The 16,531-nt window shown below is 33.2% G+C and overlaps 1 protein-coding gene across 8 annotated transcripts in view; it reads right to left on the bottom strand.

Moving 5' to 3' along the window:
* The window catches only part of LOC123528105 (pleckstrin homology domain-containing family G member 5-like), a 215,421-nt gene that overhangs the window by 135,517 nt on the left and 63,373 nt on the right, over positions 1 to 16,531 (bottom strand). Inside the window, exon 1 of one of the 8 annotated variants that reach the window (XM_053522899.1) lies at positions 10,955 to 12,960. The exons of 5 other annotated variants lie outside the window; for them this stretch is intronic. In XM_053522899.1, the coding sequence (XP_053378874.1) occupies positions 10,955 to 11,065 (111 nt within the window). In that variant the 5' untranslated portion in view covers positions 11,066 to 12,960. Of the gene's footprint in view, positions 1 to 505; positions 653 to 2,793; positions 3,260 to 10,954; positions 12,961 to 16,531 lie in introns of those variants that run through there. 2 more of the 8 variants (XM_053522900.1, XM_053522901.1) reach the window with 2 other exon arrangements.

Genomic DNA, 16,531 nt, shown 5'->3' with positions numbered 1-16,531 from the left:
TGGACACGAATGATTCTGTCTTTGCGACCAGTGCAGTCCAATCTCGACCTGTTCTGTTCGCCATTCATCAGTATCATTTTGGTAAGCACCCCTTTTCACAGTTAATGGTAGTGTCCAAATTGAAAGATGGACAAGTTCATTATAGAAATTTAGCAGGGAAAGGGCTAACATATGCAATACATAATTATTGTATTAATGTGATAATTCTTACATTAAAATCTATGCCAATTTTTGCAAAATCAGCCCATGTCAAAGGCATGGATTTCCCCCATCTTGATTGGATGTATTACAATATACTTTATAGTAGCATCATTAGTGAATGCACTTGATCTTGTTCCACTGTATCTATTAGCTGCCCACAATGCTTCTCAAATACACCTTAAACTGTGCTAACAAAGCTTTAAGCACCTTAATCCAGACTTTCAAGGACGGACTGTACAATCGTTCACACCTATTTTACGTTTGAATGTTCTAACCTCAAGTATTATGAAATTAAAGAACCTACCATCGGGTTATTTAGTTTTCTCCTTTTTTTGAATATGAACATAATAACCCGTATAAATCATCCGAACCCAATTCAAAACATGTTGCAGTTAATATTGTATCCAAATATAATATACATGACTATATAATAAAACTTCAAAATTCTATTGTGTAATATATACACTGTTGACAACTGTAGGTATAAATTCCACTTTCAAAACCTGTTTTTCATGAACACATTATTTTCACTAATCCTTGAAAACATTTTCTTTTTAACATAAACAGCAGCTTATTTTGCATCAATTCACAGGTATATTCAAATTTTCCAATTTCACAACAATTTTCGAGATACAAATCTAAGGTACTCCTTTCTGCGAAAGTATTCGTTTTTAAAAACACCATTAATGTCAAGCTTTCTCTTTCATACCAGACATTAAGATATTTTTTATAACAATAGCAACATTTTACTGTTACTTTTATTTCATCAAACACGTGACAAGATATTTTTGAAATTTTGTCTTGAACCACTTGATTTATCTGCTCCCAAATACTTCGATAACCTAGTCAGTAAAATATGAGGAAAATTTAGCGGGTAAATTCACACAAAAAAGAAGAGACAGTATACCTCTTATAAAAACATAAAAATATTTCGTGGGTTACGTAGGAGTGATTTTTACACCGATCTATTTTGTTCACCCGCTGTGCACTTTGCATCAGAAAAACTCATAAAAACCACAAGAAAACGACGACACTTAGAAAAGTAAGTATGTTGCACTGTGATAAACAACTTTAAAGGCAAGCGAAAATAATACAACAGTTACAAACTGCACATGGAAATATTTGAAATAATCACAAAATGTGTGTCATCGAAATTTCTGACAATGGTCAATTTTAGGTTTGGTTACACTAAGAAGAAATAATGGGTGGGGTACCTCCAAAGAAACCTAACTGATGTAGGAAACTAGCTTTAACTTCGATTTAAAACGAAAAATTTATATGCTTAACTCCATGTATAGTGAATGTTCTAATCCCATGGTTTTATACAAGTAGATTAATTCTATAAAATGTCCATATTCTGGGACCTCTGGTTAAAGACTATATTTGACTGTACATTTTTCTGATATTTATTCTTTGGCCTTGACTTCAAAACACTACCATTATGCTTAGGCCTCTAGTTCAAAACAGGATCTTAAGGCATGACTTAGCTGTATATTTTCTTCACCCAAATTCTGAGGCCTCTAATTCAAGATATGATCTTTGACATGAACCTACAGTACATTTCTAACCAAAATATTCAGAGGACTCCAGTTCAAGAACCCCAACTGAACATTTTTCTAACTCTTTCATAAAAGTATATCAGACAAGTTGAACTTTGTTTGTTTGTTTTGGGTTTAACTCCATTTTTCAACAGTATTTTAGTTATATAACAGTGAGCTAACCAGTGTTTCTGGATTCTGTACCAGTACAATCCTGTTCTCCACAAGTAACTGCCAACTTCCCCACATAAATCAGAGGTGGAGGATGAATGATTTCAGACACAATGTCTTTTATCAAATTGTCACGGAGAACATACGGACCGCCCAAGGATCGGACTCACAGCCCCGCAATCTGTAGATCGGTGCTCTCCCTCATCATGAACTTTTTGAGTTCACTCTTAACTTCACATAATTTGTCAACTTAATTGTAAAATCTGTGAAAAGGAAAAATCTATGATGATACTGTTTGTATCAAAGTGTATAATATTATCAGCTTCTTTATCTTCAACTTCCAGTAATCTGTTACATTTAAAGTTCCTGTCAGAAACATTTAACTTTTCAAGTTTCTGTTGTTACATAGTCTGTGCTTGTCTGTGTGGGTAATTTCAAACTGGATTAGGGTACTTCAGTAAAATTTGGACCATTCAATAACAAGCTAATACAGTAACACATGATCATTCAAAGCTGCACAGAGATGAGATAAATGCTCCAGTTACCCAGAAGTACAAGAGAGAATCAAAACAAAACAGAAGTGAAAAATACCCCACCCCCACGATACGGACTTGTCACAAAAGAATCGCAAATTTCAAGTTGGAAAGGGGCTATATAACTACGTAAAAAAAAAATTGCCAAAGTCACACTTGACCTGTATTTTATGATGTTACACCTTTGTACCAAAATTTATTTAAATCTGTCAAGCCAAAAAGTCAAACCCTGTTTATCAGAATGAACAATTTGCTGTTATATTTTCATGTACAAAATACCATGTTTCAGAACCCTGAAAAAAAGTCTGAATATATTAGAACTGAAAATACTAAGTTCCAATCATAAATACCCGATTACTATCCACTACGAAGCACTTCTGACAGGTTAAGTCCCCTTCATCCAGCATTATAATCCACGCACATTAAAAAACACTTAGTGTAATCTCTATCTATTGAAGATGATCACAAAAATGCATGTGGGTGATATTATAGAATATGTTAACCACAAAAAGATGTCCGTCAATTAAGACTTATTATTCATATTTCAAAACTATTTCCATTCCTGTTCAAAACCGTAATCGTAAAACTAAATAAATATTGTCCATTCTTAAATAAAGATTGTTCGATTCTCACAGTTTTTAAACACAAATGTTATGTTATTAAGGTTATCAAAATAGTGTACGGTCTACTTAAGAAAATCGCTTTGTACGTATAAATCCCTAATATAGAATGTTATAATCATGTATAGTTTATAAAAAGTTAAAAAATGTTACATAATGATATATCATATAAATCATATTTTGCCACTTCAATAAATAAATTCCACGCAGAGAAAAGACGACACCAAAAAGTGTAATAAAACCCTTAATAAATCCAAAATTTAAGATTAAAACTTGTTCTTAACTTCCTACACTAATTTTCTATAAATAGCCTGTGGACAGAGGAGTGTTCTTTTTTATCATTTTTACTTTGGGTTATTAAAAGCTTGTTAATCTATTATTGCATTTATTATGAATGAAAATTCAAACAGTTTATAAATGTTAAGAAGCCAAATCATCATCTTTAATTCATTTACCTCAAGAATTTGATCAGTGTCATAGTTGTCAGTAAATTAGGACATTTTAAATTTTACTATCTTCTAAAACATTGTATATAATCAGTTTTAGCATGGAAACTTTATTCCTACATTTCAACGGTGGTACTTTTAATTCTTCATGCAAAAAGTATGGGAGTCAGCTTACTGAAATCAACAGTATTACACTGAGGATCAACTGGTATCTACTTTAGCACATATCTAGAAATAAACTTACACTGGCACCAGACCTGCACCACTTTTGAATTACAGACCGGCATCATCCCACATTTTAGATCTACACCGGCACTAAAATTCAATTAGCCAATCATAAGCCAAATATGAGCTTCATACTAGTTCTGGTACAGACATCATCCAAGCCCAAAGAATATATAAGCAGCATAAAGCTGCAGTCTGTACTTGCAAAACAAAACTTGTCCATTCATTTTGGTCAAATCCTCTGAAAAAGTCCACAACTGTGAAGAAACCAGTCAGGATAAAAGTCCAGCCGACCCAAGAGCATGACAGTCCTCCATGGCTTCTACGCAGCCATATCAAACCTTTAGTAAGCCCATTTGGAGCCTAGGTACATGCTCCTATTCAACTCGAGATGTGAATCCTAAATGAACTGGCAGTAATCCAAGCATTGGCTTAGTCTAAGCAACCATATACTTGTTTCCAGCTCCGCCAGTACGGACACTAAGAACAAGTGCCATAGTATAGTCACACTAAAAACTTCCAACAAATGAGGAAAAACATGTACGTATCCATTGTAAGGAAAAGGAGCAAATCAACCTTTAATCATTGTGTAAAGTTCCAAGTCATTCACACAGAGAATTATGTTTTATACATTTCATTAAAGAGTGTTCCCAAATTGTAGAATGAGTCACTCACATCTCCTCAAAATGGAGAATGAACCAATGACATTTCATCTAAGAGAGCCGCCAAATTGCAAAAAGAGCTCACATCTTCTCAAAATGGAGAATGAACCAATGACATTTCATCTAAGAGAGCTGCCAAATTGCAAAAATGAGCCACTCACATCTTCTCAAAATGCAGAATGAACCAATGACATTTCATCTAAAAGAGCTGCCAAATTGCAAAATGAGCCACTCACATCTGCTCAAAATGGAGAATGAACCAATGGCATTTCATCTAAGAGAGCTGCCAAAATTGCAGAGCTGCCAAAATTGCAAAATGAGCCACTCACATCTGCTCAAAATGGAGAATGAACCAAGGCATTTCATCTAAGGCAGCTGCCAAATTGCAAAATGAGCCAGTGAATGGAAAATAAACCAACCTAAAATGCAACAACAAACAATGGAAAGTTTAACCCCAGACAAGGAAGGAAATATGCAGCAGGAGACACGTAAAATGTTTATGTTCATTGATTGGTTGCTCCTCTAAAATCAAATGTCAAATTTCAACCAAACTTTATAGTAAGGTTCAGTACCCGACAGCCAGTTTCAAAGTTTGGTTGAACTGTCTGTAAATATTGTAATTTCAAATCTACAAGCAGACTGTTTTCTTTAGACTTAAGATGTGTTCTACATACAAAGTTCAGTACAATATTGGTTGCCAGTAATTGGTTATCAATATAGGAAACATAATAATATATATAGAAAATGATATAGACATTAGCTAATAGAACCATAGATTCTGCAAAATGTAAGCACTTGCACTTTAAATTCAGACATCCAATAACATATTTCTAAATCTAATATTTACTTGACATTGAGACTTGGAAATTCAGGAAAGAAATGCTTGCATGATGCATGCCCCATGAGGAATGTGTGCTTATTGAGCTATTATTTCCTGCATCATCAATAAGAGATATGTCTGCTTCTAAAGTAAATATAACCAGTACTATGTCTAAGAGTGATTTCTTTTAATTCTACACAAGAATGCAGTCACAACACCCCGGCTTTGTAGCTGATTGGAATCCAGAAGAAACTATAAAGATTTCCTTCAATATTAAATCTTTTAATTATCGAGCACTGGGGTAAATTTGTCAAAGACAGACATTACCTTTCTAACAACTGCAACACTATGAATTATATATACAGTCGAACTTCGATGGCTCGAACTCGAGGGTCCCGTTGAAATAAGTTCGAGTTTTCCGTTGTTCGAGCCATCCAAATGGTGGCCATTTTGAATTTGGGATTTCGACGGCATGATGTGTTACAAACCTTACATCGTAATATATTGTCATATTGTACCTACATGTGTGTATGATACGATGATTTGTAAAAACGAACGCTGAAATAGTCTTTATTATTTATTTTCAAACATTACATAGATACGAAAAAAAACACAGATAAAACACTAATATAATCATAAGAATTTGGTGAAGACAGCATCAAATAGAAAGATATGAATAGCAAACCTTTATGAATAATAGTCCAGTGCAAATATTTTCAAATATAAACACGTTAAAACGCAAACTATTAATTCACGGACATGTACACAGAAATATAATTTGAAAACGGTACTAAATGACGTCACAGGTAGACATAGGCTATAAAAAAGACACATGAAATCAATACACAACATTAAGGAGGTAGGTTACCTTCATATTTGTATGTGCGCATGTCAAACCGGAAGCTAACGTGACGATTTACGACGACGTTTACGACAAATTAAATGTGTTTGTATATTCATTCTCCTGAAAACAAATCATGAACCTGCCTCCGATCTGATACTTTATGGTTTAATAATGCAGAAATAATGAATCAATTGCCGCAGAAACGCTTCAAAACAATGTTGCCTTAAAATGACGTCATTGACGTCATGACGTTACGTGTCAGTTACCGCGCAAAATTAATAGCTTTTATCTTGAAAGTACGTAATTCTGTGCATTTTCTTTATTTTAACTATCTTCAAATAACAAATATTTGCTGAAATATTTGTTATGAATCTTTTGCTCTGAATAATCATCAATATTTTGCTTCTTTTATGTAGTTATATTGAAACGTTATGCGGATTGTAAGAAAATGGATGATGGTAACCAATGTTATCTGGAATATAGTTGGATGAAAGGTTACTTGTAACGCCCATTTTCAAATAAAAAATCTAGCAGTTTGATTTGTAATACCTATTTTTCAGGTTCCGTTGATAATTTGTTACTTATATACTAAAACTAAGATCTAAAATTGTTCAAATTTCAGTAGAAAAATGTGGTTCCTTAAATTTAATTGATGTTACCATGGAAACGAAGCCCGTGACCTATGCATCTAAATGTAAAATTCAAAAGCGTTGACACTGGTCTATTTAAGAAACACAGCTTCGGCTTTTTATTTTCATTTCAACAATATCCATTAGAATAATATCAGCATGCTGAACGATTTTTCCATGAAAAATGCCAGGCGAGGGGTACTGCCGTATGTATTCTAAGCTGTGAAATTTGTTTGAATCAATGCAAATAACAAGAAAATATAACTTACGTTAGAAATAATTTGTTTTAGAGCTACATTAACTAGAAAGATAATCTTATTCAATATTTTTTTTATAAGAAATTACGACAAAAAGCAAGATATAAGCTATTTTAAACATCTCTGTTGCCATGGTTACTGTAAACTTTAAGAAAAATAGGGTACCATGTTAAGTGCATGGTATTTTGCTTATAATATTTCCCAAATATTCTATGTTAGTCATTAACAGAATGCCACTTAAGCCGTCGAAAACCCCTATTTTTATACATAATTGTTTAAAAATGAGAGAAAATGCGTTACCATGGAAACACGAGCCCCGCGACATATGCATTTAAAGCTTATATTAGAAAGCTAACGTGCATACTAGTAAAATTATCAATTATGCAGACTTCTACGGATATCAATGAAACTAAAATACACTGAAAAGTGTTAAATATCCGTATTTTCCTTCTTCTTTCAATATGAAATACCTTTAGAGGGTCATGTTCTTCAAACCTAGATAAAAATTGAATCTGAAGGGACAGAGACAAACGAAATTGACATTGTAGCAGGTAAAACTTTATATTACACGAAATACAAACAAATGCTGCGGTTAAACTAACTTGAATTTACCCTTGTAACAAGGTAACCTACCTCCTTAATGAGCATACGTCAGTTTATTCACAATATCAATGAGTCATGTACAGAATACGGTTTTACAGTTTATTTTTTTTTGAGAAATCCTTGATGTAGGACTGAACCGCTGAACGCTTGTTGAAATCTAATTTGGAGAGAGATTTGTACATGAGACTGAGACATGAGAACACATGAGACTGAGTTTTTCACATTTGATGATGGCGTTATATATTTTGTTTCTAAAGTTTTTGGATCTTATTTTCGTTTTGTTCCTTGCCTTCCAGTATGTAGCCGACTTAGCTATCTCCCCGTTTCCGGGTCCTTTTCTAAGTTATTCAGCCATGCTAAAGCAGTATGAAAGTTAACATCGAATCTCCCGTTTTTATGCAGAAAAAATAAAGACAGACATTGCTCAATTATTTTAAATACTTTTATTCGGATTAATCAAAGCCCATTAAAGCATTGCAGTGAACAAAAGTCACTTTGTTTAATTTGTTTGTCGTATATCGACGCTAATTACATAAGCGTGTGAAAATTACGCACGTTCCGGTTAAAGGGGAAGCTTGTCGAATGTCAGGCAGAGGTGTGAAAAACTTTGTAAACACAAGCCATTCCGGCGACAAATTGGCTGTTCGACTGAATAGGTGTAATTATCACTGTAATTGAGCCGAAGGGACCACCAAATGAGTTCGAGAGTTCGAATTTTCGAAGTTCGAGCGATCCGAGGTAGAACTATATAGAATAAAGAAGGAATAAATTCGGGACCGGGCGAAGAGTTCGAGCGATCCAGGGTGTTCGAAAGATCCGAGTTTGAGCCATTGAAGTTCAACTGTATAATATTAATGCATCTACCGACTGGTTTATTCTTAACAGTTAATTTAACTGTTTTGTTTCAAATTCATAGAAATTCAAAATAAACCAAAGATACCATCTTGTAGCGGGCTAAAGGAGTGCATGATTGTGTCCTAAACAACAACAACAAAAAAGAATCAGCAATTAAATTTGCCCAAATCATATGAAATGATAATGATGTAGAAATATACAGTCTAACCTGTCTTAAGCAGCCAGCCAGGGGAAGCAGACAATTTGGCCGCTTAAGCCAGGTGACCACAGAGGTGCAGCCAGTATATGTATTTTTCAGACTTCTTACCAGTATAGCTTTTAAGCCCATTCTTTTCCGGTTTTCTATTATTATTTTACCAGGATACATTGACATGCATTTGCCTTCGCAATACGAATGGTCTTCTTAGCAATCTAAAACTCCGGCGTGATTTTTTTTTTTACAACAAAAATTGTTACAGACAATTTTCCAACTTCAAAACAAGTTTGTTTACAAGTTTCGCCATTTTGGTAAGGGAAGCTACTCTCCGCGCTTACTGTCTACACTAAAATCTAAGATTGCCGTTACGTTCCATAAAAGATCGAGCGGTTTATATTTCTTTCAAACACAATAAATTTCATATAAATTTAATAGTATTTTGATGAAAGAAATATAAAAAATCACAAATATTATACTACTGATTAGATATTGAGTATCATATTTAACTGAGAGCAAACTGTGAACAACAAAATTGACACGAGGTGACACGCTAATTGCCGATAATTACTGGCCATAAATTTGATTGTAACAAAAGGGGATCACACCTTTGGTTATCAGTTTTAATTGAAATGCTCATGTCATTTAGTCGTTCTTGTGGTGAAGTCACGCAAAACTTAGCAATCAGGTGTTTCTCAAAAAGTGTGTATCTTCGGCGATTATCGCCTAAAGATAAGTTTTGGAAGAAACATGGACGCTGAAAGGGGTCAAATACGGCAGTCGGGAGGCAATTTCAGTGGCCGCGGACAGGAGGTGGCCACTGAATAAAATGATGAAATAGAGGAAAATCCGTCGAGGGCATCATAAAATGACCGCTGAATGGAGGTGACCGCTGATTGGAGGTGACCATTAGTGCAGGTTAGACTGTATAACATCTATGTCTTTCTGTCATTAATACCCATTAGTTTGCTATATTGTAACTTGATTCACCTCAGCATACGGTCGGAGTGACATGCAGCTGTTATCATGTTTTCTGTATATGTAGATATCCGAATAAGTATATGTAGATATCTCAATCAGCATATATAGATATCTCAATAAGTATTATGTAGATATTTTAGAAAGTATATGTAGATATCTCAATAAGTATACATAGATGTATCAATAAACATAAGTAGATATCTCAATAACTGTATGTAGATATTTCAGAAAGTAGTATGTAGATATCAAAATAAGCATATATTAAGTAGATATCTCAGTAAGTATAATTATGTAGATATTTTAAGTATATGTAGATATCTAAGTAAGTATATGCAGATATCTCAATATGTAGATCAATTGTGATATCACAGATATCAGTATATGTAGATATGATAGATATCACATTGATATTTCAGAGGGTATATGTAGACATCTCAATAAGTATATGCAGACATCTCAATAAGTATATGTAGATATCTCAGAAATTATGCAACACAATTTTGAATTTTCAGAAAAAATGCAAACTGATCAAGATAGTATGGTGTGATTTTTTATTGTTTTCTTTTCATTATACATGCTTAAACTCCTGAATCAGCCCTTGTTCATCTTAATTAGGGTTTCAAAAATATTATTCTTGCATACCAGATGGGGATTTCCTGTATTTTTACCGGTGCTGGAAAAATCCATCTTACACCCCGGGGTGTAAGATGACTCTCGTGCTTTGAATGACGTGAACTACATATATGTTGAAGATTTATGTAGTTATTTATATTTTATTTCGGAAAACGGAATAAAAATCCAATACCTTGACAGACTCCTCTTTGTTCCTGATAGTATATTTCTCGATTCAAAACACGTTGTTTTATCAAAAATTCATAACGTTACGCTGGAACTGATAAAACAAAACCGGAACTAAACATTGTTATTTGTCTTTGAAAATTCATGACGTCTTTCCTGTTTACGGACGTTGATTTCCCGCGCTTTGTTTAAATACGCTGCTATAAGAAATAGTTCTAAAAAGAAAGCCGTTCGACTGATTTTATTTTTATTATATCTTTATATCGGTATGCAAGAAAAAGATTCTGTCACCGGTTATAGGTTCAGATGGGAATATCCGGCTCTCGGGTAACTGTTTAGGCGGTAACTCGGTAGGAACCTTGTTACCGCCTAAACAGTTACCCTCGAGGCCGGAAATTCCCATCTGCACCTACGACCAGTGAAAGAATCTTATAATCTATTTGTTTGGCCTATACAGTCCCCGACAATGGATACAAAAGATCTAATGCCCGACCAGGAAACTTGGAACACAGCAGGATTTTTTTCCATAGGTGGCACATGTACATGTCCCACAGAGCTTTACAATAAAGTGAACTTGCCTGTTGCGGAACATATCTGTTTTCTGGGAGACTGAAACTCCGGCTCCGATGTTTCATAAATGGCGGTGCCTTCTTATTTCGTGGAAAACCTAGGGCACCTAATATATCCATAATATTCCGAATTAGACTTTTCCTAAGCACTGTTAAGGTTTACAATACCTCACACATCCTGTTATCCGTTTTGTTTAGAATATTGTTACTTCCACTTCTAACATAACCAGGATCACATTCTGATTTAGAATTCTACCCTTGTACTCACTTTTAAATGCACAGAAATAAAGTATATTCATTCTGTCTGTATATATCGTCAGAATCAATACTAAAATGGTACATAATTTATCAACATATATTCAAACTGCTCTAAAATGGATTTTCACATCTTAATTATTTAAGTCCGCACCATAATCCAACATCCACAAAGGTAGTTTTCTCTGTGTGTACTTAATCTGTCAATTGAATGTCACACTTTAAAAGTCAAAGCAAAGACGCGCAAGGTCAAAACATTTTTTTACATTTTTTCTAGATATATTTTTTTACCTTTGAGCACATATAATTTTATATTACACAAGATATATATCTCCGACAGATACGAGCTATCAAAATTATACAGATTTTCATAATATTAAGCCTTTAAAAGATCAAACAAAATCTTAATAACTTATTTTTTCAACCTTTTTTGCACTATTCGGAAAACATTCATTCAATGTATATTTAACATGTTTTTTTAGATCCGCACTTTTTTTTCAAAATAAAACTTTGTATATCTCGAAAAAATATCAATCCAGTGGTATTTGTCCTAACCTCTGTGCATATTGAATATTTTGTTTGCTCTGGCCATACTGTATGTCAGTCAAATACACCTTATCTTTTTATTTAACAATATCACACTGTTTTAATGGCCTATTTACTGATAAAATTATGTTTTAATTGAAAAAAGCAAAGAACTTCTAAAGTCCTTCATTCATATTTATGGTTGGATCAAAAAGAATTTCACAATAAATTATGGGTCTTGTCCCATTTTATCATTTAAATTCCAACCAGTGCTACACTAAGGACAGTTTCATAAACTATGAATACAGTTCTATATGACGATTATTCCAAAGAAATAAACTTATACATTTGTCCACAAATTCAGGCACTGATAGCATGTCTTACTCAATGATTTCTTCATAATAAATACTTTGTAAGATCCGACTGTTATTGTACCATTATAGCATAAAGAGCAATCACATAAACAATTTCACCTATCTAAACACGGTTCTGAATACTTCATGAGATTTTAACTTTATTCTTTATGCCAAAATCTCTTTCACTCGATTTCACCTACAGAATAAGACTCCGGGATTTGTGACATTACCGTATCCATAAGACTCTATAACGATCCAGTACAGAAAAGTTTCAATGATCGAAGTAAATAAACTTTTCATAACATTTAAATCTTTAAGGATGTTTTCTATTCCATTTTTTTGTCTGCGATGAGAAATTTTTAAGTTGCTCCCAATTTTGGCCAGTGAATATCACCATTGTATGGCCCAGCATGCCTGTTTATCGCGAAGGATTCAAGGTAACACTGACCGTTCATGTAAATGTCCTTGCATCGTTCAATACACCTCATATTTTCATTATTTTTATGCCTATGTTCGTTCAAGTGAAAATACTGAAATCTTATCCTCACACTGTTTGTTCTTTGCTTACATATGAATATATATGTTGAGGTAATAATTTATAAAGACCTACGAAAACAGAATGATGATAAATTTTAACAGTTTATCTGAAAAACTCTTAGCTTAATAATAAATAACCAAATGCAAATACTCTCAATAATGTTTTATGGGTCTATTATCTACGCAATTTCACAAAACACCCTAATCATGGAATTATTGAAGATTTCTTTTCTTCATAAATTAATCTTACACAAACATAACCAGGTGTATATTATTATTATTGCACCTTATTACTTGTTTCAAATTATGTACTATATAATTATATCCTGGTACATATGCATGATCAAAGTGAAAAAAGTCTTAACAAAAAGACCACCCATCACATACATCTATTAATGCAGTAAAAATCTAAACCGTGTATAGCTACTTTATTAAAGGGAAGTAATTCAATAAGTTACCTTAACCATTATCCATTTCTACACAAGGACTGAATAAAGAACATATCTATCTTTACATGGAGGTGTTTGCTCCTTAGAGGTTACACTGTATTTACTTCAATAGAGACACCGGTAGTCACATTTACATGGTTGAAAGCCAGATGGGCTCATCAGCACATGGATTGAGAATGTTGTTGAGCCTGTTTGGCTCTCAAGTCATTTTATGCAATTGTTACAGATTTATAAATGGGCAATAAAACTTGAAATTATAGTTCATACTCAATTTATCTTTTATAAGTCATTCAGTTTGTTTTTTTATTCATATTTCTCTTTGTTTTAGATATGGCCTTAAAGTATTCTATGTTATTCCCTTTTAATGGGATTTTTCTTCTTTTTTTTCTCTCTTCTTTTTTTTTTTTTTTTTTATTTAACGTAGCACCAACACATGATAGGTCATTAAAATTCACTTAAATAAGGAAGATTTCATTGTTAGCGTTTTTTGTTAGGTTTAGCGTTGCACCAACACAATTATAGGTCATACTGAATGACGTTCCTCACATGAAGAATTCAAGGCCCCCATTAGGCTCGAACCCACACTGATAAATGGCAAGTGATTTGAAGTCCATGTATGTGTTAGGTAATTCAGCTTTCTTCTGATGTAAATATAATATAGCTCAATGACTTTCTGTACAAAACCAGAGTATGCCAAAATTATATACAAAGTATTCAGAATTTTCCCACTGTCATTACAGGTCCACGATTAAAGGTTCAATTTTGCACCCCTATCTTCCAGATCTCAAACAGGTGTTGTTCAGTATAACAATTCCAAGTCCTGAAGATTAATCTTATTAAGTTTTTAGGGTTTTTTTTTCTGTTCTGTTCTGTTTTGTTCGGTACACAATACTTTTATAGATCATTATGCCAATTTTCAGATTTAATGGTGAAGAAACACCGCAGGTGCCTCTCCATGCTTACTTTCATCACAGGTAGGCACCTGGGTAGTACCAGCAACCTTCCGTAAGCAAGCTGGATGGCTTCCTCACATGAAGAATTCAATGCCACAAGTAACACTAGAACCCACATCGATAAGGGGCAAGTGATTCAAAATCAGGAACCTTAACCACTCGGCCACAGAGGCCCCCAATCTTATTAAAAGATTAGCAGAAAGACTGATATATGTTTAGTATTAAACAGCTGGGTATATTAATACTACTATATCTTAGGAATATAATCCTGTCCAAAACAAGATTAATTTCTCAAGAGCAGGTGAAAATATGGAAGGCCAAACCAAACTTAATCTATATTTAGCATCCATTGGAAAAACAATTCTGAAAATGTTAAAAATGCCAGTGATGACATAATACAACATAGTCACAATTCTACTATTTACAGAATTATTACGGTAGTTTTTAAGCTATTCAATTTATTATATAATACAATTTCTTTGAATACTTATATTTAATTACATTTGTGTATACTTTTCATGGGTGTAAAAGAGAGTATTTTCTGTAAGTATTGACCTGGCACTCATGAATATTCCGTATATCTCCATAAATTAATTTTCAGTTTCCGAACATAAATAGCAATATATACATTAAGTACATATAATTCTTAATTGATCTACTGTCGCATGTGCAGGTAGCTGTGCGGACAAAGCATTTAGCTGCCAATATCAGGATTGTGGGTTTGAGGCCTATGTCTGGCCATATATAATTATCTTTATTCCCAAATTTTATATGCAAACGTACCACTTATTTGATCAAAGGTATCATGATATTTATGTTTCATCAATTGCGGACAATAACAATAAGTAGGGTTCTTTTATTAACATTTTGTTAAATGATATTGCTCAAGGGACAAAACCTCAATAAAATTAAGTATTTATATCTGAACATTCATGAAAGAGTTCTTTCCCTTGATATCATAAATGATTTAGAGTAAAGTAAGTTTTCTTTTAAGTTTTTAAAGTTGTTTAAGATGTACTGTTGTTCTGACGGACATCTTTTTTGTACAGTTACATAGCTAGACTGTTTCATTTTAAGAAACAATAGAATAAAAGCAAAACTGACATTTTGAGTGAGTTTGGGTCGTAGACACCCCCAGAAGATTCAGCCTGGGTGTTATAATTTATGTCTCTGTACTTTCTTCTACTTTTTGCCGAGGTCAGCTAAAATTTATTTGTAACGACACTGAACATGTCAAAATATGAGTCACTCTGCAGTCATTCATTAAAGTAAGATCTTCGTTAAAACTGGTGATTGATAGGCCTTTTAAAGACATGACTAACAATAAATAATACTTCAAGATATTTAACTCATTTGTTTTTTTATAATCTTATCATATTCAATCTTATTTTCCAAACAAAATTGCAATTGTTATGTGTTAACAGTGCAGATGAGGACCCTAGTAACTGCAGGTTAGGTTTAGTTTTTACTAGTTCATTTTAGCTCGGTCGTGATGAAAAACTTACAGATTATCTGAATGATGAAAACTTAAGGTTATCTTAAATACTTTCCAGTCCGCTACCTGGAAAACCAGTACTGGTGTGATATGAGAAGATGTGGTCATGACCCGGGCCCATTGCTCAGACTCAAACCCATGACCCCCAGGTTAAACGGTCTACACCCTTGAACTCTAAAAATTGACAGAACTTTTTAAGAGATAAACCAACACTGGACATAGCTTTCACAGAAGTATTCAAAAGAGATGTCCCCCTTTAAAAAAAAATGCGTTTGTAAAGAAATAAAAGTAAACATTTGTTAAAAAGGATGTTTAACCTAGTTATGTAAAATTTAAGCACTGAGACATTGTTGCAGATGACCAAAACTAAGACATATAACAGTTTCTTTTAAAAAAAATGGCGAATTTTTAAAGGCCTTGAACTGTCCAGAAGTGTGGCCCCCTCATGCTGTCCCTTTCTGAAATTCAATACATATAATGAGTAATTGACAGTGGTTTTGTATAATATATAAATTTTTCATTTCTGTTTAATTTTTATGTAAAACATTTTTTTCTTTCTATGATTTGGTTCTGTTCAAACTCTTTTCTCCTGAACATGGACCTAACCCTTAATTATGCAGAATATTTGATTGAATGGGGAGATTAGAAATAGCTAACTTGAAAAAAAGTGAAGCTTACATCACTGATCAAGGATCAGCTGTTAATGACTGAACTTCAAATCTGCTTATAGGATTATGACTTCACTTAAAAATTTAAGCTGGCGCCAAGAAAAATCCAAATGTTTACAAATTTCTTAACTTTTTAATGGCCACATTATATTGCTTTTATTTGTTTACATTTTGCTTTCAAGGTAATAATGAATTTAATTATATAATTATGTAAATCTCAGTACAAATTGGTGTGTCACTAAATTTTTTTATAACAATGTGATGCTTACATCAAAAGATGATTTTAACACATAGCTGCACATTTTGTGCAAAAAGTTCAAACAACATCATATCATAGAAAGAAAGGAT

The sequence above is a fragment of the Mercenaria mercenaria genome, chromosome 14 (assembly GCF_021730395.1).
Source record: "Mercenaria mercenaria strain notata chromosome 14, MADL_Memer_1, whole genome shotgun sequence".
Lineage (NCBI taxonomy): Eukaryota > Metazoa > Mollusca > Bivalvia > Venerida > Veneridae > Mercenaria > Mercenaria mercenaria.
Note: the sequence above shows the minus strand (reverse complement) of the source record. Positions and strands in the feature narration are given on the sequence as shown.